At 65.6% G+C, this 23754-nt stretch overlaps 1 protein-coding gene across 1 annotated transcript in view; it reads left to right on the top strand.

Moving 5' to 3' along the window:
* Window positions 1–18019, top strand: part of LOC141976471 (voltage-dependent L-type calcium channel subunit alpha-1F-like) — a 23785-nt gene extending 5766 nt beyond the window's left edge. The window contains 23 exon segments of the mRNA XM_074937462.1: window positions 1169–1198; window positions 1200–1244; window positions 1247–1330; window positions 1641–1677; window positions 1680–1700; window positions 1703–1749; window positions 1903–1986; window positions 2716–2844; window positions 3720–3785; window positions 4533–4624; window positions 7495–7654; window positions 8696–8823; window positions 11110–11206; window positions 11631–11733; window positions 12294–12395; window positions 12694–12824; window positions 12985–13107; window positions 13309–13541; window positions 13719–13859; window positions 14443–14606; window positions 14941–15053; window positions 16605–16907; window positions 17565–18019. Coding sequence (XP_074793563.1) covers window positions 1169–1198; window positions 1200–1244; window positions 1247–1330; window positions 1641–1677; window positions 1680–1700; window positions 1703–1749; window positions 1903–1986; window positions 2716–2844; window positions 3720–3785; window positions 4533–4624; window positions 7495–7654; window positions 8696–8823; window positions 11110–11206; window positions 11631–11733; window positions 12294–12395; window positions 12694–12824; window positions 12985–13107; window positions 13309–13541; window positions 13719–13859; window positions 14443–14606; window positions 14941–15053; window positions 16605–16907; window positions 17565–17852 — 2721 coding nt within the window. The 3' untranslated portion in view covers window positions 17853–18019.
* The last annotated feature ends 5735 nt before the right edge of the window (window positions 18020–23754 follow it).

The following is a 23754-nucleotide window of genomic DNA, read 5'->3' as shown; positions in this document are numbered from 1 at the left end:
CAGCCGGCCCCCAGCTTCCCCCAGCCCCCATCGCCTTCCGCACCCAGGGCGAGCAGGAGTACCCGCAACTGCGAGCTGGACAAGTGTCCCGGGGTCCCCGGGCGATGCTCTGACCTGCTCCCCACGAAGCCGGGCAGGACTCTGGGGGAGTCTCCTCTCGGGGAGCAGCCTGTCTGCAGGACACACAGCTCCCCCGGCTTCCCCCTTCCTGGCTCTGACCCCGGAGCCGCCAGCCTCCTCTGCCCCTCCGGGCGCTTCCCCCAGCGCGTCCCCCGGGGCGGGGTCCTGGGGAAGCCAGAGGGTCCTGCCCCCAAGTCCGCAGCCAGACGGGACTCTCAGCCCGCGGGGAAACCAGAAGGTTTATTAGACGACAGGGACATGGTCTAACACAGAGCTTGTAGGTGCAGAGAACAGGACCCCTCAGCTGGCCCATTTTGAGGGGCAGTGAGCCAGACAACCCGTCTGCCCTTCACTCCATGTCCCCAGCCAGCCCCAAATTGAAACTCCCTCCAGCCCCCCCTGCTCTGGGCTTTGTCCCTGTCCCCGGCCAGGAGGTCACCGGATCCCTTTGTTCTCCAACCCTTTAGCTCTCACCTGGCAGGGGGAAGGGCCCAGGCCATCAGTGGCCAGGAGACAGAGTGTCGCCATTTATGGACCCTGGCCCTTTGCAACAATTACACCCCTGCCTTATCCCACCCCCTAGAGCCTTACGAAATGCCTAGGGGAAACTGAGGCACCCACACAGTATTCAGGGAAAACAAAGAACATTCCCACCTCGTCAAATGGACATGGCTCAGTGGGGGGCAGTGGCAGTCCCGGTGCCCCCTAACGCCCCCCAGCAGCAGTGTGTGGAGGGGTGGCTCAGTGCAGGGGGGCTGGGAGGGGCAGTGTGGGGCACGGTTCAGCGCGGGAGGGCCGGGAGGGCAGGTGTGGGGCACAGCTCAGCGCGGGGGGGCCGGGAGGGCGGGTGTGGGGCACGGCTCAGCGCGGGGGGCCGGGAGGGCGGGTGTGGGGCACGGCTCAGCGCGGGGGGGACCGGAGGGCGGGTGTGGGGCACGGCTCAGCGCGGGGGACCGGGAGGGGCGGGTGTGGGGCACGGCTCAGCGTGGGGGGGGCCAGGAGGGCGGGTGTGGGGCACGGCTCAGCGCCCCTGACCCCCGCCCCCCAGCGGCAGTGTGTGGAGTACGCGCTGAAGGCCCCAGCCGCTGCGGCGCTACATCCCCAAGAACCGGCACCAGCACCGGGTGTGTGGGCGGCCGTGAACTGCTCGGCCTTCGAGTACGGCATGGTCCTGCTCATCCTGCTCAACACCATCGCCCTGGCCGTGCAGGTGCTGCCCGGGCGGGGCCTGGGGCAGGGGGCGGGGCCTGGGGCGGGGTGGGGCATGGCATGGGGATGGGGCCTGGGGCAGGGGGTGGGGCTGGGGGAGGGGTGGGGCATGGCATGGGGATGGGGCCTGGGGCGGGGCCTGGGGCAGGGGTGGGGCATGGCATGGGGATGGGCTGGGGCAGGGGGTGGGGCATGGCAGGGGGTGGGGCCTGGGGCAGGGGTGGGGCATGGCTGTCTGGGGGCGGGGCTTCTCTCTCCATCAGGGTAGGGGGGTGGGGCCGGGCCCCCCTCACCCTGCACTCGCCCCCCAGCACTACGAGCAGTCGCAGCCGTTCAACTACGTCATGGACTGCTCAACATGGTCTTCACCGGCTCTTCACCGTGGAGATGGTGCTGAAGATCATCGCCTTCAAACCCCGGGTAGGCGGGGCCTGCGGTGAGGGGGCGGGGCCTGCGGTGAGGGGGCGGGGCGGGCATGACGGGGGTGGGGCCTTGTGTGAAGGGCGGGGTCTGGCAAGCTGTGGGCGGGCTGGGACATGCGCCCCATGGCTGACCCCCCTGCCCCGCTCCCAGCACTATTTCTGTGACGCCTGGAACACCTTCGACGCGCTGATCGTGGTGGGCAGCGTGGTGGACATCGCCGTCACCGAGGTCAATGTAAGCGCCCCCCTTCCCCAAATCTGGGGCGGGGACCCCAGTGTCCGGGCCACACCACGTGGGGCTGGGGGAAGTGAGAGGAAGCTGGCAGGTCCCAGGGGGAGCTGGAGGATAGGGAGATGGGGGGCATGGGGAGTGGGGGAATCAGGCCCCGTGCCCCGCCCCGGAGGGGTCCCTGCCTGTCCGGCCCCCACGCCCTGCCCCGGGGGGTCCCTGCGTGACCAGCCCCCGCGCCCTGCCCCGGGGGGGCTCATGTCGCAGCGCCAGGCCAGGGGTCCCGGTATAAAATGGGAATCCACGGGGCCTGGAACATGCTGGAGAAATCCCCCCCCGGTCCCCACACACCCATCCTCTGTCTGTCTGTCCCCCCACACATACCCCCATCCGTCTGTCCCACACGCTCCGTCCATCCGTCCGTCCACCCACGTCGGTGTCTGTCTCTCATCTCTCCCATGGTTGTTTCCGGCGGACGTCGGGGTCTCATGGCTTCATCCTCCGTCTCCTCCTCTCGTCATCATCACAACTCCCGGCCCCGTAGAACGGCGGCCACGTTGGCGATGGTAACGCCCTGGGATCCCCCCCGGGCTGGGGGACGGGGGCCAGAGCCTGGCGAGACTCTGGAGGTGGACGAGGTGGTGGGTGCAGGGGGGTGTCGGAGGGAGTGGGGGGAGCCGTGGGGCCTGGCGCGGGGGCTGCTGTGGGCGCCGTGACCCCCCCCCTGCCCCGCAGAGCTCGGAGGACAGCTCCCGCATCTCCATCACCTTCTTCCGCCTCTTCCGCGTCATGCGCCTGGTCAAGCTGCTCAGCAAAGGCGAAGGGATTCGCACCCTGCTCTGGACCTTCATCAAGTCCTTCCAGGTGGGACGGCGCCCGCGGGGGCCCCCAGGCAGGGCTGAGGGGTGTCCTTCCCAGCCCCCTGTTCTCACCGCGCCGCCCGCAGCCGGTGGGGCCCTGGCCCCACTCCACAGCCCGCGGGGGACGCAGCCGGGTGACTGGTCGGCCGTAGAGCCGAGCTCGTTAGCACCAGGAGCAGGAACTTTCAGCAGAGTCCGTCTGGGGGGACCCCGGGCCTGGTGCCCCTGACCCCCCCTCCCCGAGTCCCAGTCTGGAGACTGCCGGGCCCCAGACCTGCCTGTTCCCCTCCTTCCCCCAGGCCAGCAGGTCACCTGGGCTGCCCCAGCACCTCCGGCTGGTCCTTGCCGAGGAGGAGGAGATAGGGTGTTGGCCACTGTTCGGGCCCAGGTGGCCACTTGGGTCACACCTGCCCTCTAGGGGTTGCTGCACCAATCACACACACTCATCCCCCCGCCTAGGTACTTGAGTAACACGGAGGGGATGAGGGGGTACACCCATGGGGGGATGGGGGGTACACCCAGGGGGTTATGAGGGTATACCTGGGGGGAGATGGGGGTACACCCATGGGGGGATGGGGGATACATCCAGGGGGCTATGGGGGTACATCGGGGGGGAATGAGGGGGTACACCCATGGGGGGATGGGGTGTACACATGGGGGGATGGGGGGTACACCCGGGGGTTATGGGGGTACACCCTTCCCAGCATGCACTGCGCGCACCCATGGGCAGCCCAGACGGAGCAATGCATGCTGGGCGCCAGGGTGGGCTGGAGCGGGACATACTGGGAGCACCCCGGTGGAGTCAGCCGTACAGGGGGTGGGGCTGGAAGGGGGGGTTGTGACCCCACCATATTCTGACCCCCCCGTGTCTCTCCACAGGCCCTGCCCTACGTCGCCCTGCTGATCGCCATGATCTTCTTCATCTACGCTGTCATCGGCATGCAGGTGAGTGGGGGAGGAGCCTTGCACGGCTGTGCATGTGCAATGCACACACTAGTGCACTGGCCTTGCACGCCCCCACAAGCGTGAACTGCTGAGGGTGCCTCTGAGACATGCCTGAGTGTGGGTCTTGCACTTGTGCAAGCCTGCGAGCATGCAACACACTGCCCTGCACGTGCAACGTGCACCCTTGTGCATGGCCCTGGGCATGCAAACACACCAAACCACATGCGGCACATTTGTGCGAGGCTAGGACCGAGCAAGGGATGCTGGAGCACACGTTACACACTTGCGCACACCCTGTGTCTGCAGCCCAGTCCTGAGCATGTGGCACACCCTCGTGCATGGCTCTGATTGTGCGACATGCACCAGAGGGTTCCTCTGGCCCACGCACATTGTGCTGTGTCTGCCTCTGGAAGCTGGCGTGTGCCTCGCACACCCGGGTCTGGGCCACACTAGTATCTATCACAAGCAAACCCAGGGATGCTTGTGCATAGAGACCCCAGGCGTGCAACACCCCTGCGCAGCCCTGAGTGTGCAACACGTGCACATGCGTGTGTCTCCACGTGCACCATGCGCATAGGGCTCCAGTCGTGCATCGCACACGTGTCTCTGCCTGGCACGCGGGCGGGGAGCTCAGGAGAGCTAACCTGCAGGGCAGCAGGGAGCAGGAAGGGTGGGGGTGGCGGGGCGCTGGGGGGGCAAGGGGTCCCTTTTGGGGTGCCCCACCCCGCTGACGTCCGGGTGTTTCAGACCTTCGGCAAAGTGGCGATGCAGGACGGGACGCAGATCAACCGCAATAACAACTTCCAGACGTTCCCCCAGGCCGTGCTGCTGCTCTTCCGGTACCGTGCCCACCCGGCCCCCCGCCATCCCCCCGTTCCTCCCGGGGGCCCCCCAATACCCAACTTCCCCCCAGGGCTCCACCACTCCCCCTGGGGGCCTCCGACGCCCCCACTCCCCCTGGGGCTCTACCATCTCCCCAACTCCCCCCGACGCCCCCACTCCCCTGGGGACCCCCGACGCCCCACTCCCCCTGGGGACCCCGACGCCCCCACTCCCCCCTGGGGCTCTACCATCTCCCCAACTCCCCCCGACGCCCCCACTCCCCCCTGGGGACCCCCGACGCCCCCACTCCCCCTGGGGCTCTACCATCTCCCCAACTCCCCCCCGACGCCCCCACTCCCCCTGGGGCTCTACCATCTCCCCAACTCCCCCCGACGCCCCCACTCCCCCTGGGGACCCCCGATGCCCCCACTCCCCCCTGGGGACCCCCGACGCCCCCACTCCCCCCTGGGGACCCCCCGACGCCCCCACTCCCCCCTGGGGCTCTACCATCTCCCCAACTCCCCCCCGACGCCCCCACTCCCCCCTGGGGACCCCCGACGCCCCCACTCCCCCCTGGGGCTCTACCATCTCCCCAACTCCCCCCCGACGCCCCCACTCCCCCCTGGGGACCCCCGACGCCCCCACTCCCCCCTGGGGCTCTACCATCTCCCCAACTCCCCCCCGACGCCCCACTCCCCCTGGGGCTCTACCATCTCCCCAACTCCCCCCGACGCCCCCACTCCCCCTGGGGACCCCGATGCCCCCACTCCCCCCTGGGGACCCCCGACGCCCCCACTCCCCCCTGGGGCTCTACCATCTCCCCAACTCCCCCCGACGCCCCCACTCCCCCTGGGGACCCCCGACGCCCCCACTCCCCCCTGGGGACCCCCGACGCCCCCACTCCCCCCTGGGGCTCTACCATCTCCCCTGAGGCCTCCGACGCCCCCACTCCCCCCTGGGGCTCTACCATCTCCCCAACTCCCCCCGACGCCCCCACTCCCCCTGGGGACCCCCGACGCCCCCACTCCCCCCTGGGGCTCTACATCTCCCCAACTCCCCCCGACGCCCCCACTACCCTGGGGACCCCGAGCCCCACTCCCCCCTGGGGCTCTACCATCTCCCCAACTCCCCCCGACGCCCCCACTCCCCCCTGGGGCTCTACCATCTCCCCAACTCCCCCCCGACGCCCCCACTCCCCCCTGGGGACCCCCGATACCCCCACTCCCCCTGGGCTCTACCATCTCCCCAAACTCCCCCCAATGCCCCAACTCCCCCTGGGGACCCCGATGCCCCCACTCCCCCCTGGGGCTCTACCATCTCCCCAACTCCCCCCCGACGCCCCCACTCCCCCCTGGGCTCTACCATCTCCCCAACTCCCCCCGATGCCCCAACTCCCCCCTGGGGACCCCCGACGCCCCCACTCCCCCCTGGGGCTCTACCATCTCCCCAACTCCCCCCCGACGCCCCCACTCCCCTGGGGACCCCCGACGCCCCCACTCCCCCCTGGGGCTCTACCATCTCCCCAACTCCCCCCCGACGCCCCCCACTCCCCCCTGGGGCTCTACCATCTCCCCAACTCCCCCCCGACGCCCCCACTCCCCCCTGGGGACCCCCGACGCCCCCACTCCCCCCTGGGGACCCCTGATGCCCCGACTCCCCCTGGGGCTCTACCATCTCCCCAACTCCCCCCCGATGCCCCCACTCCCCGCTGGGGACCCCCGACGCCCCCACTCCCCCCTGGGGCTCAACCATCTCCCCAACTCCCCCCCGACGCCCCCACTCCCCCCTGGGGCTCTACCATCTCCCCAACTCCCCCCCGACGCCCCCACTCCCCCCTGGGGACCCCCGATACCCCCACTCCCCCTGGGGCTCTACCATCTCCCCAACTCCCCCCAATGCCCCAACTCCCCCTGGGGACCCACGATGCCCCCACTCCCCCCTGGGGCTCTACCATCTCCCCAACTCCCCCCCGACGCCCCCACTCCCCCCTGGGGCTCTACCATCTCCCCAACTCCCCCCCGATGCCCCAACTCCCCCCTGGGGACCCCCGACGCCCCCACTCCCCCCTGGGGCTCTACCATCTCCCCAACTCCCCCCCCGACGCCCCCACTCCCCTGGGGACCCCGACGCCCCCACTCCCCCCTGGGGCTCTACCATCTCCCCAACTCCCCCCCGACGCCCCCACTCCCCGCTGGGGACCCCCGACGCCCCCACTGCCCCCTGGGGCTCTACCATCTCCCCAACTCCCCCCCGACGCCCCCCACTCCCCGCTGGAGACCCCCGACGCCCCACTGCCCCCTGGGGCTCTACCATCTCCCAACTCCCCCCCGACGCCCCCACTCCCCGCTGGGGACCCCCGACGCCCCCACTCCCCCTGGGGCTCTACCATCTCCCCAACTCCCCCCGACGCCCCCACTCCCCCCTGGGGACCCCCGATGCCCCCACTCCCCCCTGGGGCTCTACCATCTCCCCAACTCCCCCCCGACGCCCCACCTCCCCCTGGGAGCCCCCAACGCCCCCACTCCCCTGGGGCTCTACCATCTCCCCAACTCCCCCCGACGCCCCCACTCCCGCTGGGACCCCCGATGCCCCCACTCCCCCCTGGGGCTCTACCGTCTCCCCAACTCCCCCCCAATGCCCCAACTCCCACCCTGGGGCGGGCTGGGGGGAGCCATGGGGGGTGGGCAGGGCCAGGTGCTCGAGGGCGCCGTGGGGCTGGGCGGGACTGGGTGCCGGGGGGCCAAGTGGCACTGTGGGGCTGGGTTTTGGGAGGTGACATGGGCAGGGCCAGGTGCCATGGGGCTGGGCGGGATGCTGGAGGGGGCCGGGGGGCACCGGGGGACGCCAAGGAGCTGGGTGGGGCCAGCTGACCCCCCTCGCCCCCCAGGTGCGCCACGGGGGAGGCCTGGCAGGAGATCATGCTGGCCAGCCTGCCCGGGAAACGCTGCGACCCCGAGTCGGATGTGGGGCCCGGCGAGGAATTCACCTGCGGGAGCCACTTCGCCATCGTCTACTTCATCAGCTTCTTCATGCTCTGTGCCTTCCTGGTGAGCCCCCTGGGGCCCCCGCTGCAGGATCCCGCCCCCGTGGGACCCCCCGCCACCCGCCAGAGCCCCTGTACCCCCGTGGACCCCCGCCATCCGCCAGAGCCCCTGGACCCCCCCGTGGGACCCCCCGCCTCCCTCCATCCGCCAGAGCCCCTGGACCCCCGTGGGACCCCCCGCCATCCGCCAGAGCCCCTGTACCCCCCGTGGGACCCCCCGCCACCCGCCAGAGCCCCTGGACCCCGTGGGACCCCGCCTCCCTCCATCCGCCAGAGCCCCTGGACCCCCGTGGGACCACCTGCCACCCGCCAGAGCCCCTGGACCCCCCATGGGACCCCCCGCCATCCGCCAGAGCCCCTGTACCTTCCGTGGGACCCCCCGCCATCCGCCAGAGCCCCTGTACCCCCGTGGGACCCCCCGCCACCCGCCAGAGCCCCTGTACCCCCCGTGGGAACCCCCCGCCATCCGCCAGAGCCCCTGTACCCCCGTGGGACCCCCCGCCGTCCGCCAGAGCCCCTGTACCCCCCGTGGGACCCCCCGCCGTCCGCCAGAGCCCCTGTACCCCCGTGGGACCCCCCGCCACCTGCCAGAGCTCTGTACCCACCGTGGGACCTCCTGCCATCCGCCATCCACCAGAGCTCCTGTACACCCCGTGGGACCCCTCCGCCACCCGCCAGAGCCCCTGTACCCCCCGTGGGACCCCCCGCCGTCCGCCAGAGCACCTGTACCCCCAAGGACCCCCGCCTCCCTCCATCCACCAGAGCCCCTGGACACCCGTGGGCACCCACCTCCTCCACCATGGGACCCCCTCGCCATCCGCCAGAGCCCCCAGGGTCCCCCATGTTCCATGGGCACCAGCCCCCCTCAGGGCTCCCGGCCCCCCAGCTCTGCTATGCCCCCTTCCTGGGGTCATTTGCCCCCTTGCCCCTTGGGGACCTCTCCATCTGCCATAATCCCCCAGTGCCCCCTATGCTGCATGGCACAAGGTGTCCCCACATGAGACCCTGCCCCCATCTTTTCGCTGCTTGACCTCTGCCCCCCCAGATCATTAACCTCTTTGTGGCCGTGATCATGGACAATTTCGACTACCTGACCCGGGACTGGTCCATCCTGGGCCCCCACCACCTGGACGAGTTCAAACGCATCTGGTCTGAGTACGACCCCACTGCCAAGTAAGGGCCCCGACCCCCCAAACCCTCAATGGCTCCCCCAGATCTCCCGAAACTCCCAATTACTCCAGGCCCCCAAACCCCCTGGGACCCCCAACCTCCCAATTCCCTTGGGCCCCCAAACCGTATGGGATCCCATCCCTCCAATTCCCCCAGCTCCCCCACACCCCCAATTCCCCTGGGACCCCCGTCACGGACTCACTGGTCGTGCCCACTCTTGGCCCGTGCGGTCCCTCGGGGGAACCCCCATCAGCGTGACAGCCCTTCTCGGGGGGTCCAGCCCCCGCCTCCTGGAACTGCACCTCTCCGACCCTTAGCATGCCTGTCTCTGCCGTGGGCCCCTCAGGGAGTCCCTCGCTCTGGAGCCCTGGGGCCTCCACCCCCAGAGGGAATAATGCCCCCCCCGGTCTTCCCACCCCCAGAGGGAATAAGGCCCCCTGGTCTCTAGCCCGGAGCGACCTCAGCCGGCATAAAGCAGGAGGGTTTCGTGAGCGTCTGAACCCAGCCCAGGAAACTCTCCGGCCTCAGGCCTGGCCCCCCTCAGCCCAGCATGTCCCAGTCTCCCCTGCATCCAGGGGGCTCCGGCTGCTCCCTCCCCCCAGTCCAGGCCCCCTGCTTCCCCGCTGGGCATCTGCTATCACCGGCCCCCAAGCCCCCTGTCACGGAGTGTGGGGGAGTCCGGGCCCTGCCCCCTCTTCCTGGGATTCACTGAGACTCTCAGCCAGCCAGTAAAACCGAAGGTTTATTGGACAACAGGAACACAGTCCAAAACAGAGCTTGTGGGTACACCCAGGACCCCTCAGTCGAGTCCTTCTGGGGGAGCAGGGAGCTTAGACCCCAGCCCTGGGGTCCCTGTGTTCCTCCACCCAGCCCCAAACTGAAACCAAACCCACCGAGCAGGTTCCCTGCTGCAGCCTCCGTCCACATTCCTGGGCAGAGGTGTTACCTCCCCCTCCCCTCCTGGCTCAGGTGACAGGCTCTCAGGTCTCCCCTCCCCAGGGCACATTCCCAGGTCAACACTCCCCCCTCCCTGCTGCGTCACATCGTCACATCCCCCCCCCCCCCCCCCCCCCCCCCCCGTCCATTGTCTTCTCTCCAGGTAAACAGGTTGCTTGGGCTCTCCTCTGTCCTCTGGTCCCTCTGGCTGGAACCAGCTGACGGCCAAGCTGGGGTGGCCTCTGAGTCTCCAGGTCACCAGTTGTTGGGGTTCCCCATCTCCAGGCCATTGTCCGGGGGTCCCGGCTGCTAGGCAAGGTCACCCCTGGTCCTCTGCAACAACCACCCCTCTCCCACCAGCTTGTCAAACATGCAGCACACAGGGAAACTGAGGCGCACGCATGCTATTCATCCCACTTCGTCACACTCCCAATCCCCTGACTCCCCTGGGACCCCCACAACCCCCAATTCCCTTGGGATTCCCAGCCCCCTGACTTCCCCAGGCCCCCAAACTCCTCATTCCCCCAGGCCCCCCTGTGATGAGTGGGGTTTTATTCATCTTCTTCTGTTGCTGTGAGTCTTATTGGCCTATACTAATACTGTGTGTGCCTCAGTTTCCCTGTGTGCTGCACCGATGCGTCGGTGGTGGGAACTGGGGGTGTGATTTTGCTGGGGCCCTGGGGCAGGGGAGGCTGCCCAGGTGTCTGCACCTGTGTAACCTGAGACCCAGGAGGGGCGTGCGACCAGGTGACACCTTTGGCCCGGAGGGAGACAAAGAGGAGGGGGCATGAAGGGGGGTGTCGCAGGTCGGGGGGCTGGAGGCTGGGGGTCTGCGTGGGGGACTGGAGGGGGGAGTCCAGGGCATCTGGCCCAGGACTCCCCAAGATGGACTTGGCTGAAAGTCCCTGATTTCTCTGCTAACAAGCTCTGCCCTACGCCCGGGGGGACGCGCTGCGGGAAGCGCCCGGTGGGGCAGGGGAGGCTGGAGGCTCCGGGGCCGGACCCAGGACGGTGGAAGCCGGGGCAGCGTCTTGCCCTGGGGACAGTCGGCGCCGAGAGGGGAGGGTCCCCAGCGTCCTGCCCGGCTTCGCGGGGAGCAGGTCCGAGCAGGGCCCGGGGACCCCATGACACCCCCAAAACCCCCCAATTCCCCTGAGACCCCCCACAACCCCCAATCCTCCCAGGTCCCCCACACCCTCAATTCCTCTGGGACCCACAGCCCCCCTCCCATGCTCACAGATCTCCCCAGCTCTATCCCCCCCTTGCCATTCCCCATCCACCACCAGGGGCAGCAGACCCCCCATGTGTCCCACAGCTCCCCACACCTTCCGCCCACCCCATTTCTTTCCCCAGAGGCCGCATTAAACACTTGGACGTCGTGACCCTGCTACGCCGGATCCAGCCGCCCCTCGGCTTTGGGAAGCTCTGCCCGCACCGTGTGGCCTGTAAGGTCAGGACGCCTGGGTTCTCTCCCTGGCTCTGGAAGGGGAGGGGAGTGGAGTGGGGTCTGGTGGTTAGCACAGGGGGAGCTAGGGCCAGGACTCCTGGGTTCTCTGCCTGGCTCTGGGAAGGGAGTGGGGCCTAGCAGTTAGTGGGGGCGGCCAGGACTCCTGGGTTCTCTCCCTGCCTCTGGGAGGAGAGTGGGGGCTAGTGATTAGAGTGCGGGGGGGTTGGCTGGGAACCCAGACGCCAGGGTTCTCTCCCCAGCTCTGGGAGGGGAGTGGGGACTACTGGTTAGAGTAGTGTGAGGATTGGCTGGGAGCTCGGACGCCTGGGTTCTCTCCCCGGCTCTGGGAGTGGAGGGGGATCTGGTGGTTAGAGCAGGGGGGGCTGGGAGCTCGGATGCCTGGGTTCTACCCTTCCTCTCTTCGCAGAGGCTGGTGGCCATGAACATGCCCCTCAACGCAGACGGCACCGTCACCTTTAACGCCACCCTCTTCGCCCTGGTCCGCACCTCGCTCAAGATCAAGACCGAAGGTGAACCCCAGGGGTGTGGGGTAGGGGTACAGTTGGGCCTGTGGGGGACTGGTGTCCCTGGGCTTGGCCTGGCTTGGGGAGAGGGGGGCTCAAGCGAGCGCTGTGGGGTGACTCATAGACCCTGGTGTCTCTGGGTCCGTACACAACCGGAGCCGATGGGGGCTGGACATGCTGGGGGGCAAAGGGTTAACTGGCGCTGCGGGGGGTGGGGACGGGGACTGGGATCCCCCCCCCCCCCAAGTCCTCTGGGAAAAATAATCTTTTTGGAGAACGATTGAGCCACAAAATACTGCAAGGGAGCATCATGGGAATGGTAGTTCAGGGCCATTGTGGGAATTGTAGTTCTTTTTTGCCTCATTCCAACCCCTCCACCCCATTCTCCTGACCCAGCTACAACTCCCATGATGCCTCACGCTCTCCCCGCTTAGCTAGGGGAGACGGTCCTGCCACAGGCCAAAGTGCCTCATGGGAGTCCCTCCTGGGAGCCCAGCCCCACAGGGGGCCATGGGGCCCCTGACCTGTAGCTCACGGTGCCTGGCCTCCCATGTCACCCCCACTAGGCAACTTGGACCAAGCCAACAAAGAGCTCCGGGCCGTCATCAAGAAGATCTGGAAGAGAACGAAGCCCAAACTCCTGGACGAGGTGATACCCCCGCCAGAAGGTGAGAAACACCCACCACATACAGCCGGGGAGAGAACCCAGGCGTCCTGGCTCCCAGCTCCCCCCGCTCTAACCACCAGACTCCACTCCCCTCCTAGAGCTGGGAGAGAACCCAGGCGTCCTGGCTCCCAGCCCCCCCCGACTATAGCCCACCAGACCCCACTCCTCTCCCAGAGCTGGGAGAGAACCCAGGAGTCCTGGCTCCCAGCCCCCCCCTGACTATAACCCACCAGACCCCACTCCCCTCCCAGAGCCGGGAGAGAACCCAGGCGTCCTGACGGCCCTCTCTCGCCCCGCAGAGGAGGAGGTCACGGTGGGGAAGTTTTACGCCACGTTCCTGATCCAGGATTATTTCCGGAAGTTCCGGAAGCGGAAGGAAAAGGGGCTTCTGGGGCCGGACGCCTCCCCCAGCAACTCCACGGCCCTGCAGGTGAGACCCCCCTCCCGGGGACACTGAGCCGGCTGGGAGCGGGGCGGGGTGGGGGACACCGGGCCAGCTGGGGGTGGGGCGGGGCTGGGGGGACACCGGGCTGGCTGGGGATGGCAGGGGGGACACCAGCAGCCGCCCCACGACTCAGTTCTCCCCCCAGGCCGGGCTGCAGACCCTGCAGGACCTGGGCCCCGAGATGCGCCGGGCGCTGTCCTGCGACCTGGAGGATGGGGAGGAGGCGGCCGGGGAAACCCTGTGTGAGGAGGAGCAGCTGACGTGCCACGTGAGGACCCCCCCCAACTGCGCCCCTCCCAGCACCCCCGTCACCCCCCAGCACCCGCCTTCCCCTCCCACCATGGCTCCTGGTACCACCCCTATCGGCCTAGCCCCCCGGGTGTCCCCAAGTGCCCCTTTCCTGTGGCTAAGCCCCCACCTCCCGAGTGCCCCCCACCCCAGGTAACTCCTCCCCACCGTGTTCCCACAGACCCCAGAGGGATTGCTCGGCAGCAGCCCCGACCACCGCCCCATGGCGCCTGTCTCCGCCCCGGCCGAGCGGGGTGGGGAGCCCCTGGCCAACGGGCTACTGGGGTCCCGGCGCCCCTCCTCTGCCAGTCTGGTCAGGACCCCCAACGGCCTCCACAGCTACGAGGAGAACGAGGGGGGGCAGGAGGAGCTGCCCGAGCTACCCCACATCCCCAGCAGGCGCCGCATGAGCAGGTACTGGATGCCGGGGTTCTCCCCCAAGCTCTGGGAGTGGAGTGGGGGGGGAGCCAGGACACCTGGGTTCTCTCCCCGGCTGTATGTGGTGGTAGTGAGGGGAGGGGGTCTGGTGGTTAGAGCAGGAGGGTTGGGAGCCAGGACGCCTGGGTTCCCGATGTCCCTGTGTCTGTCCAGGCGGAGCTCCGACGGGAGCTGTGTCCCCCCGACGGTGCATGAAGAGCCCCCCCACGCCGAGGAGAACGGCGAGGAGACGGCGGGAGAGCAAGGCTACAATAGCCGGGAGGAGGACTCAGAGAGCCTGGCCTCTCAGGACAGGTGGGGAGCTGAGATGCAGCCACCTCTGGGGCAGGGCGGCTGGGGAAGAGCCACACATAACGCCTCACGGGGAGGGCTCCCCCCATTGGGATTGAGCTCGGATGCCTGGGTTCCCACCCTGACTCTTGCGGGTCGGAGCTGGAGTGGGGCTTGGGTTTACCCCACCTCCTAGCAACTGGGGAGCACCCCCCACATTGCCCCACGCGGGGCGGGGCTCACTGAGGAGCTTTCTGTCTCTCTCCTGCTCTGTCCGTCTGACACTTTTGTCTTCCCTTCCTTCATTTTTTTGACCTCCCGGGGTTCGGCCCCGGATGCCGGGGTTCCCCCTTCCTCTCTTCCCCTGCCGCCTTCCTTCCTTTCTTTCATTCCTTCTCCCTGTTTCCCATCCTTGCTTCCTCCGTTGGTTCCTGTTTCCATCCGTTCGTCGCTTCTCTCCTTTGTTCTTCTTTCCCGTCCGTCTCTCGTTCCTTCCTTCTGTCTTTCCGCTGCCCCGGCTCCCTCCTTGGTCTGCCATTGCCTCGCTCCTCCCCCCCTTTCTTGGCTTCTTTCTTTGCTGGGTCTGTCCCGCCCCCGCCCGGCGCAGGCAGCCGTGGCTGGGGGGCGCCCGGCTCTGCCGGCACCGCTGGGACGATGGCTATGGGGGGTCCCTGCCGTTGCCCCACCGACGCCTCTCCAACGCCCACCCGGATGGGGGGCTGGGGGGCCGCCTGGCCAAGCGCCGTCGCCTCCTGCCCCCCACGCCCGCAGGTAGGGGGCTGGGGGGCAGGGCTCGCAAAGAGGAGGGCGAGGGGGAGGTGAGGGGCCACGGGGTGGGGCTGGGGAGCTGGCTGGGGTGGGGCGAAGAGCGGGAAGCCGTTTTGGGGGCGGGGTAAGGGGTGGAGCTAGGGTGGTGGGTGGAGCTAGGGGAGGAGCTGGCAGGTGCATGAGGCGGGTTAAGGGGCGGGGCTAAGGTTGTGGATGGAGTTAGGGGAGGGGGAGATTTGAGGCTGGGGGACAAGGCAGGGGGGGTGGGGCTTGCTGGGGAAGGGGCGGGGGGGCATGTGAGCGCTGGGGAGTAACGTCCCCCCCATTCGCCCCCCAGGCCGGAAGCCGCCCTTCCTCATGCAGTGTTTGCAGCGGCAGGGCAGCTGTGAGGACATGCCCATCCCGGGCACCTACCACCAGAACGCCCCGGCCCGGCGCCACCCCCCCCAGGTACCCGCGGGGGTGGGCACGACCTCTCCCCGGCCAGCTTCGCTCTCGCACGGCCATTCGCACGCGGCGGCCGGCCTGGGGTCTCTGACGGGGCGCTCCGTGGCCGGCGGTTGGGGGGCAGAGCCGGTGAGGAGCTCTCTCTCGTCCACGGTGCCCCGGCCGGTCAGTGGCTGAGGACGGGCACCGAGCGCCCGCGGGGGGCTGGGTCCCCCTTTGGTGCCACAGGGCGTCTCCAGCCTGTGTCCCTCACAGCCAGAGGGCGGGCGCCCCACATGCGGGGCTGAGCCGTGGGCTGGGACCAGGAGCTTCGGCCCGTCGTGACTTTCCATGGGAGCCCAGCCATGTATGAGTGGGGAACGGGGGGGGGGACGGGGCTGTCCTGAGGTCCAGGGGGTGAGACGGAGCCATGGGGTGTGATGGGGGCGTCTGCCTTCAACGCTGCAAGGGGTGCGTGTGCTGCGATGGCCGTGTGCAGGGGGCTCTGTGTGCGTGACGGTGCGAGGGGGACTGTGTGCAAGGCATGGTGTGACGGGGGGGTGTCCCCATGATGGTGCGATGGGTGGGCTGTGTGTGAGCAATGGTGAGATGGGGGCCTGTGTGCGTGCGATGGGAGCGTGCGATGGTGTGATGGGGGCTGTGTGTGTGCGATGGTGTGACAGGGGCATGCAGTGGTGCAATGGGAGCGTGCGATGGTGTAACAGGGGCTGTGTGCGTGCGATGGTGCGATGGGAGCGTGCGATGGTGTGACAGGGGCTGTGTGTGTGCAATGGTGTGACGGGGCATGCAGTGGTGCAATGGGAGCGTGCAATGGTGTAACAGGGGCTGTGTGCGTGCGATGGTGCGATGGGAGCGTGTGATGGTGTGACGGGGCTGTGTGTGTGCGATGGTGTGACGGGGCATGCAGTGGTGCAATGGGAGCGTGCGATGGTGTGACAGGGGCTGTGTGCGTGCGATGGTGCGATGGGAGCGTGCGATGGTGTGACAGGGGCTGTGTGTGTGCAATGGTGTGACGAGGCATGCAGTGGTGCAATGGGAGCGTGCGATGGTGTGACAGGGGCTGTGTGCGTGCGATGGTGTGACAGGGGCTGTGTGTGTGCGATGGTGTGACGGGGCATGCAGTGGTGCAATGGGAGCATGTGATGGTGTAACAGGGGCTGTGTGCGTGCGATGGTGCGATGGGAGCGTGCGATGGTGTGACAGGGGCTGTGTGCGTGCGATGGTGTGACGGGGCATGCAGTGGTGCAATGGGAGCGTGCGATGGTGTGACAGGGGCTGTGTGCGTGCGTTGGTGCATTGGGGGCATGTGATGGTGCGACGGGGCTGTGCGTGTGATGGTGGTGCATGTGTGTGCAATGGTGTGGCAGGGGTGTGTGCAAGCGATGGTGCAGTGGGGGGCCGTGTGCGTGCGATAGGGGGCATGTTTGAGCGATGCTGCGAGGGGTGTGTGTGTGTGCGCGATGGTGCAACGAGGGGCCTGTTTGTGCGATGGTGTGGGGGGGGCGTGTGCGTACGTGCTCCCCCCACGGCCCCCTCACCCCGCTCTCCCCCCAGGGCTACGGCAGCGCTGCCTCCTGGCACAGCACCAGCCGCCCCCCAGGGGACTCCTCGCAGGCCTGGGCCGCGCCCCCCAAGCGGGGCCGGCTACTCTACGCCCCCCTGCTGCTGGTGGAGGAGGGGGGGCTGACGGTCAGGGGCTGGGGGGAGAAGAGCAGCAGCCGCAGCCTCCCGCCCCCCTCCCGCGCCCGCTGGGGGGCCCACGAGCCGGACCTGCCCTGGCCCCCCTATGCCCATCTCCACGTGCCCAGTCCCGGCTACCACGACCAGCGGGGCAGCGCTGACAGCCTGGTGGAAGCCGTGAGTCGGGGGGCGCTGGCTGGCTGGGGGGGCGGGCAATGGGGCACAGGGCCCGTCCCCTCTGAGGGGCACCGGCTAGCTGCAGGGGCTGGGAAAGGGGCACAGGACCCGTCCCCTCTGAGGGTCACCGGCTAGCTGCGGGGGCGGGGAAAGGGGCACAGGACCCGTCCCCTCTGAGGGGCACCGGCTAGCTGCAGGGGCGGGGAAAGGGGCACAGGACCCGTCCCCTCTGGGGGGTGCTGGCTGGCTGCAGGGGCTGGGAAAGGGGCAGGGGACCCGTCCCCTCTGGGGGTCACCGGCTAGCTGCGGGGGCGGGGAAAGGGGCACAGGACCCGTCCCCTCTGAGGGGCACCGGCTAGCTGCAGGGGCGGGGAAAGGGGCACAGGACCCGTCCCCTCTGGGGGGTGCTGGCTGGCTGCAGGGGCTGGGAAAGGGGCAGGAGACCCGTCCCCTCTGGGGGTCACCGGCTAGCTGTGGGGGCGGGGAAAGGGGCACAGGACCCGTCCCCTCTAGGGGTCACCGGCTAGCTGCGGGGGCGGGGAAAGGGGCACAGGGCCCGTCCCCTCTGGGGGGTGCTGGCTAGCTGGGGGGGCAGGGACTGAGGGCTGGGGGGGCGGGGCGGGCGCCTCTGTCTCTCTGACCCCCCGCTCCCCCCAGGTGCTGATCTCGGAGGGGCTGGGGCTCTACGCCCGGGACCCCAAGTTCGTGGCCTTCGCCAAGCGGGAGATCGCCGACGCCTGTCACATGACCATCGCCGAGATGGAGAGCGCCGCCTCCGACCTGCTGAGCCGCGGGCGGGGGCCCGGGGGCCACGGGGGCCCCCTGGGCAGCGAGGGGGAAGGGGGCGGGGGGCCGGGGGGGCCCCTGTACAGCGACGAGGAGCCGTTCCGCTCGCGGGCCGAGGACGAGCTGGCCGACGAGATGGTCTGCGTGGCCTCGTATTGACCAGGGCCGGGGGGGCGCGAGGACCCCCCTGAAGAAGACCCCCAGGGGGGTGGGGGGTTCACGGACCCCAGAATTATGGCTGGACCCACCCCCAGGGCAGGGAGCTGTGGGAGAGGGACCACCCCACTGGGGGCTGCAGCCTGGAGGAATGGGGGGGCAGGAGAAGACACAGCAGAGGAGGGGGCTTCACCCCCCGAATGCTGCCCCCCCATTGGCCGAGGCAGGCTCCTGCCATAGGGGTGGTTCTTCCAGAAGCCCCGCCCCCTTTTCTGAAGCCATGCCCCCACCCAATGGGGTGCCCCCCCAGCGTCTGGGGGGGGGCAGAGGTAGGACAGTCCAATAAAGTCTCTTTGAAAGAAGTGAGGTCTGGGGTCTCTTGTGGGGGGATGTGGGGGGGGGCTCAGGCAGGGAGAAGCTGGGGGGGGCGTCGCAGGGAGACCCCCCCCCAGCACAGGATGTTTTGGTGGGGGATTCGCCTGTGGCTGCATCCACCCCAATGGGAGCCCCCCACCCCCAGGGAGAGAACCCAGGAGTCTGGGTTCCCCCCCGCCCCGCCCTATGGACCCAGCCAGCCCAGTAGCCACTCCCAGAACAGACCCCGGGCCGAGCTGCAGTGTCGTCCCCCCATTCCAGTGTGGGGGGGCGGGGGGGGCCGCCAATGCAGACAGATGGACAATTGGGTCAGACGGGTTATCTCGTCCCTGTGCTCTGGGGGGGGAGGATTAGAGGGGGGCTCTCCCTGGCCCTAGTTAACCCTCTGTAAATACCCACAATTCCTCTCTGATCCAACCCCCACCCCACATCAGCCAGGAATGGGGGGGGGGGTCCCGGAGCGACCCCGAGGGCCAGGAGTCCATCCAAACGCACACGCCCTGCAGGGTTCACACAGGGATCATAGAATCATAGAATATCAGGGTTGGAAGGGACCCCAGAAGGTCATCTAGTCCAACCCCCTGCTCGAAGCAGGACCAATTCCCAGTTAAATCATCCCAGCCAGGGCTTTGTCAAGCCTGACCTTAAAAACCTCTAAGGAAGGAGATTCCACCACCTCACTAGGTAACGCATTCCAGTGTTTCACCACCCTCTTAGTGAAAAAGTTTTTCCTAATATCCAACCTAAACCTCCCCCACTGCAACTTGAGACCATTACTCCTTGTCCTGTCATCTGCTATCGCTGAGAATAGTCCAGATCCATCCTCTTTGGATACACCTTTCAGGTAGTTAAAAGCAGCTATCGGATCCCCCCTCATTCTTCTCTTCCGTAGACTAAACAATCCCAGTTCCCTCAGCCTCTCCTCATAAGTCATGTGTTCCAGACCCCTAATCATTTTTGTTGCCCTTCGCTGGACTCTCTCCAATTTCTCCACATCCTTCTTGTAGTGTGGGGCCCAAAACTGGACACAGTACTCCAGATGAGGCCTCACCAGTGTCGAATAGAGGGGAACGATCACGTCCCTCGATCTGCTGGCAATGCCCCTACTTATACACCCCAAAATGCCATCGGCCTTCTTGGCAACAAGGGCACACTGCTGACTCATATCCAGCTTCTCGTCCACTGTCACCCCTAGGTCCTTTTCTGCAGAACTGCTGCCTAGCCATTCGGTCCCTAGTCTGTAGCGGTGCATTGGATTCTTCCATCCTAAGTGCAGGACCCTGCACTTATCCTTATTGAACCTCATCAGATTTCTTTTGGCCCAATCCTCCAATTTGTCCAGGTCCCTCTGTATCCTATCCCTCCCCTCCAGCGTATCTACCTCTCCTCCCAGTTTAGTATCATCTGCAAATTTGCTGAGAGTGCAATCCACACCATCCTCCAGATCATTTATGAAGATATTGAACAAAACCGGCCCCAGGACCGACCCCTGGGGCACTCCACTTGACACCGGCTGCCAACTAGACATGGAGCCATTGATCACTACCCGTTGAGCCCGACAATCTAGCCAGCTTTCTACCCACTTTATAGTGCATTCATCCAGCCCATACTTCTTTAACTTGCTGACAAGAATACTGTGGGAGACCGTGTCAAAAGCTTTGCTAAAGTCAAGAACCAATATATCCACTGCTTTCCCTTCATCCACAGAACCAGTAATCTCATCATAAAAGGCGATTAGATTAGTCAGGCATGACCTACCCTTGGTGAATCCATGCTGACTGTTCCTGATCACTTTCCTCTCATGTAAGTGCTTCAGGATTGATTCCTTGAGGACCTGCTCCATGATTTTTCCGGGGACTAAGGTGAGGCTGACCGGCCTGTAGTTCCCAGGATCCTCCTCCTTCCCTTTTTTAAAGATGGGCACTACATTAGCCTTTTTCCAGTCATCCGGGACCTCCCCCGTTCGCCACGAGTTTTCAAAGATAATGGCCAAGGGCTCTGCAATCTCAGCCGCCAATTCCTTCAGCACTCTCGGATGCAGCGCATCCGGCCCCATGGACTTGTGCACGTCCAGCTTTTCTAAATAGTCCCGAACCACCTCTTTCTCCACAGAGGGCTGGCCATCTCTTCCCCATTCTGTGATGCCCAGCGCAGCAGTCTGGGAGCTGACCTTGTTAGTGAAAACAGAGGCAAAAAAAGCATTGAGCACATTAGCTTTTTCCACATCCTCTGTCACTAGGTTGCCTCCCTCATTCAGTAAGGGGCCCACACTTTCCTTGACTTTCTTCTTGTTGCCAACATACCTGAAGAAACCCTTCTTGTTACTCTTGACATCTCTTGCTAGCTGCAGCTCCAGGTGTGATTTGGCCCTCCTGATATCTTTCCTACATGCCCGAGCAATATTTTTATACTCTTCCCTGGTCATATGTCCAACCTTCCACTTCTTGTAAGCCTTTTTTTTATGTTTAAGATCCGCTAGGATTTCACCATTAAGCCAAGCTGGTCGCCTGCCATGTTTACTATTCTTTCGACTCATCGGGATGGTTTGTCCCTGTAACCTCAACAGGGATTCCTTGAAATACAGCCAGCTCTCCTGGACTCCCTTCCCCTTCATGTTAGTCCCCCAGGGGATCCTGGCCATCCGCTCCCTGAGGGAGTCGAAGTCTGCTTTCCTGAAGTCCAGGGTCCGTATCCTGCTGCTTACCTTTCTTCCCTGCGTCAGGATCCTGAACTCGACCATCTCATGGTCACTGCCTCCCAGATTCCCATCCACTTTTGCTTCCCCCACTAATTCTACCCGGTTTGTGAGCAGCAGGTCAAGAAAAGCGCCCCCCCTAGTTGGCTCCCCTAGCACTTGCGCCAGGAAATTGTCCCCTACGCTTTCCAAAAACTTCCTGGATTGTCTATGCACCGCTGTATTGCTCTCCCAGCAGATATCAGGAAAATTAAAGTCACCCATGAGAACCAGGGCGTGCGATCTAGTAGCTTCCGTGAGTTGCCGGAAGAAAGCCTCATCCACCTCATCCCCCTGGTCCGGTGGTCTATAGCAGACTCCCACCACGACATCACTCTTGTTGCTCACACTTCTAAACCTAATCCATAGACACTCAGGTTTTTCTGCAGTTTCGTACCGGAGCTCTGAGCAGTCATACTGCTCCCTTACATACAGTGCTACTCCCCCACCTTTTCTGCCCTGCCTGTCCTTCCTGAACAGTTTATAACCATCCATGACTGTACTCCAGTCATGTGAGTTATCCCACCAAGTCTGTTATTCCAATCACGTCATAATTCCCTGACATCACCAGGACTTCCAGTTCTCCCTGCTTGTTTCCAAGGCTTTGTGCATTCGTATATAAGCACTTGAGATAACCTGTTGATCGCCCCTCATTCCCAGTATGAGGCAGGAGCCCTTCCCTCACAGACATTCCTGCCTGTGCTTCCTCCCGGTATCCCGCTTGCCCACTTACCTCAGGGCTTTGGTCTCCTTCCCCCGGTGAACCTAGTTTAAAGCCCTCCTCACTAGGTTAGCCAGCCTGCTGGCAAAGATGCTCTTCCCTCTCTTCGTAAGATGGAGCCCGTCTCTGCCCAGCACTCCTCCTTCATGGAACACCATCCCATGGTCAAAGAATCCAAAGCCTTCTCTCCGACACCACCTGCGTAGCCATTCATTGACTTCCACGATTCGACGGTCCCTACCCAGGCCTTTTCCTTCCACGGGGAGGATGGACGAGAACACCACTTGCGCCTCCAACTCCTTTATCCTTCTTCCCAGAGCCACGTAGTCCGCAGTGATCCGCTCAAGGTCATTCTTGGCAGTATCATTGGTACCCACGTGGAGAAGCAGGAAGGGGTAGCGATCCGAGGGCTTGATGAGTCTCGGCAGTCTCTCCGTCACATCGCGAATCTTAGCCCCTGGCAAGCAGCAGACTTCTCGGTTTTCCCGGTCAGGGCGGCAGATAGATGACTCAGTCCCCCGGAGGAGAGAGTCCCCGACCACCACCACCCGCCTTCTCCTCTTGGGAGTGGTGGTCGTGGAACCCCCAACCTCAGGACATCGCATCTCATGCCTTCCAACCAGCGGAGTCTCCTTCTGCTTTCTCCCCCCAGACATATCATCTGGTCCACTCTCCGCAATGGTACCTGTGGAGAGAACATGAAAGCGGTTAGTTACCTGTGTCTGTGTGTCACGGAGTGTGGGGGAGTCCAGGCCCTGCACCCCTCTTCCTGGGATTCACTGAGACTCTCAGCCAGCCAGTAAAACAGAAGGTTTATTGGACAACAGGAACACAGTCCAAAGCAGAGCTTGTGGGTACACCCAGGACCCCTCAGTGAAGTCCTTCTGGGGGAGCAGGGAGCTTAGACCCCAGCCCTGGGGTTCCCTGTGTTCCTCCACCCAGCCCCAAACTGAAACTCAGGTTTCAGTAACTGAAAAGCAGGTTCCCTGCTGCAGCCTCCGTCCACATTCCTGGGCAGAGGTGTCACCTCCCCCTCCCCCTCCTGGCTCAGGTGACAGGCTCTCAGGTCTCCCGTCCCCAGGGCACATTCCCAGGTCAACGCTCCCCCCTCCCTGCTGCGTCACATCGTCACATCTCTCCCCCCTTCGAGACTGAACTGAGCGGGGTCACTGTGACCAGTGACCTGGGGAAGTTCGGGGCCCCCTCTCCGGGACAGCGCATCCGCTATCAGGTTGGCACTTCCCTTCACGTGGACCACGTCCATGTCGTAATCCTGCAGGAGCAGGCTCCACCTCAGGAGCTTGGCGTTGGCTCCTTTCATCTGGTGCAGCCAGGTCAGGGGAGAGTGGTCGGTGTACACGGTGAAGTGTCGCCCGAAGAGATAGGGCTCTAGTTTCTTGAGGGCCCACACCATGGCCAGGCACTCCTTCTCGATGGCCGCGTAGTGTTGCTCCCGGGGTAGCAACTTCTTGCTCAGGTACACGATGGGGTGTCTCTCCCCCTTTTCATCCTCCTGCATTAACACCGCCCCCAGTCCCGTGTCGGAGGCGTCGGTGAACACCACAAAGGGCTTGTCAAAGTCTGGGTTTGCTAGAACTGGGCCACTGACCAGAGCCTCCTTCAGCGCCCGGAAAGCCTCCTGGCACTGCTCGGTCCAGACCACCTTGTCTGGCTTCCCCTTCTTGCATAGCTCAGTGATGGGGGTGGCTATGGCGCTAAAGTGGGGCACAAATCTTCGGTAGTATCCTGCCAACCCAATAAAGGCTTGGACCTGCTTTTTGGTGTGGGGAGCGGGCCAGTCTCTGATCACCTCCACCTTGGCCAGTTCCGGCTTTAGGCGGCCGCTCCCCACCCGATGGCCCAGGTAAGATACTTCAGCCATCCCCACCTTGCACTTCTCCGCTTTGACAGTCAGCCCAGCCCCCTGGAGTCGGTTCAGCACTTGTCTAACCTGGGACACGTGGTCCTCCCAGGTCTGGCTAAAGACACAGATGTCGTCAATATACGCCACGGCAAAACTCTCCATCCCCCTCAGGAGCTGGTCCACCAGGCGCTGGAAGGTGGCCGGCGCTCCC

This window comes from Natator depressus, chromosome 23, assembly GCF_965152275.1.
Source record: "Natator depressus isolate rNatDep1 chromosome 23, rNatDep2.hap1, whole genome shotgun sequence".
NCBI classification, from domain to species: domain Eukaryota; kingdom Metazoa; phylum Chordata; order Testudines; family Cheloniidae; genus Natator; species Natator depressus.
This window is presented reverse-complemented; position numbering and strand designations above follow the sequence as displayed.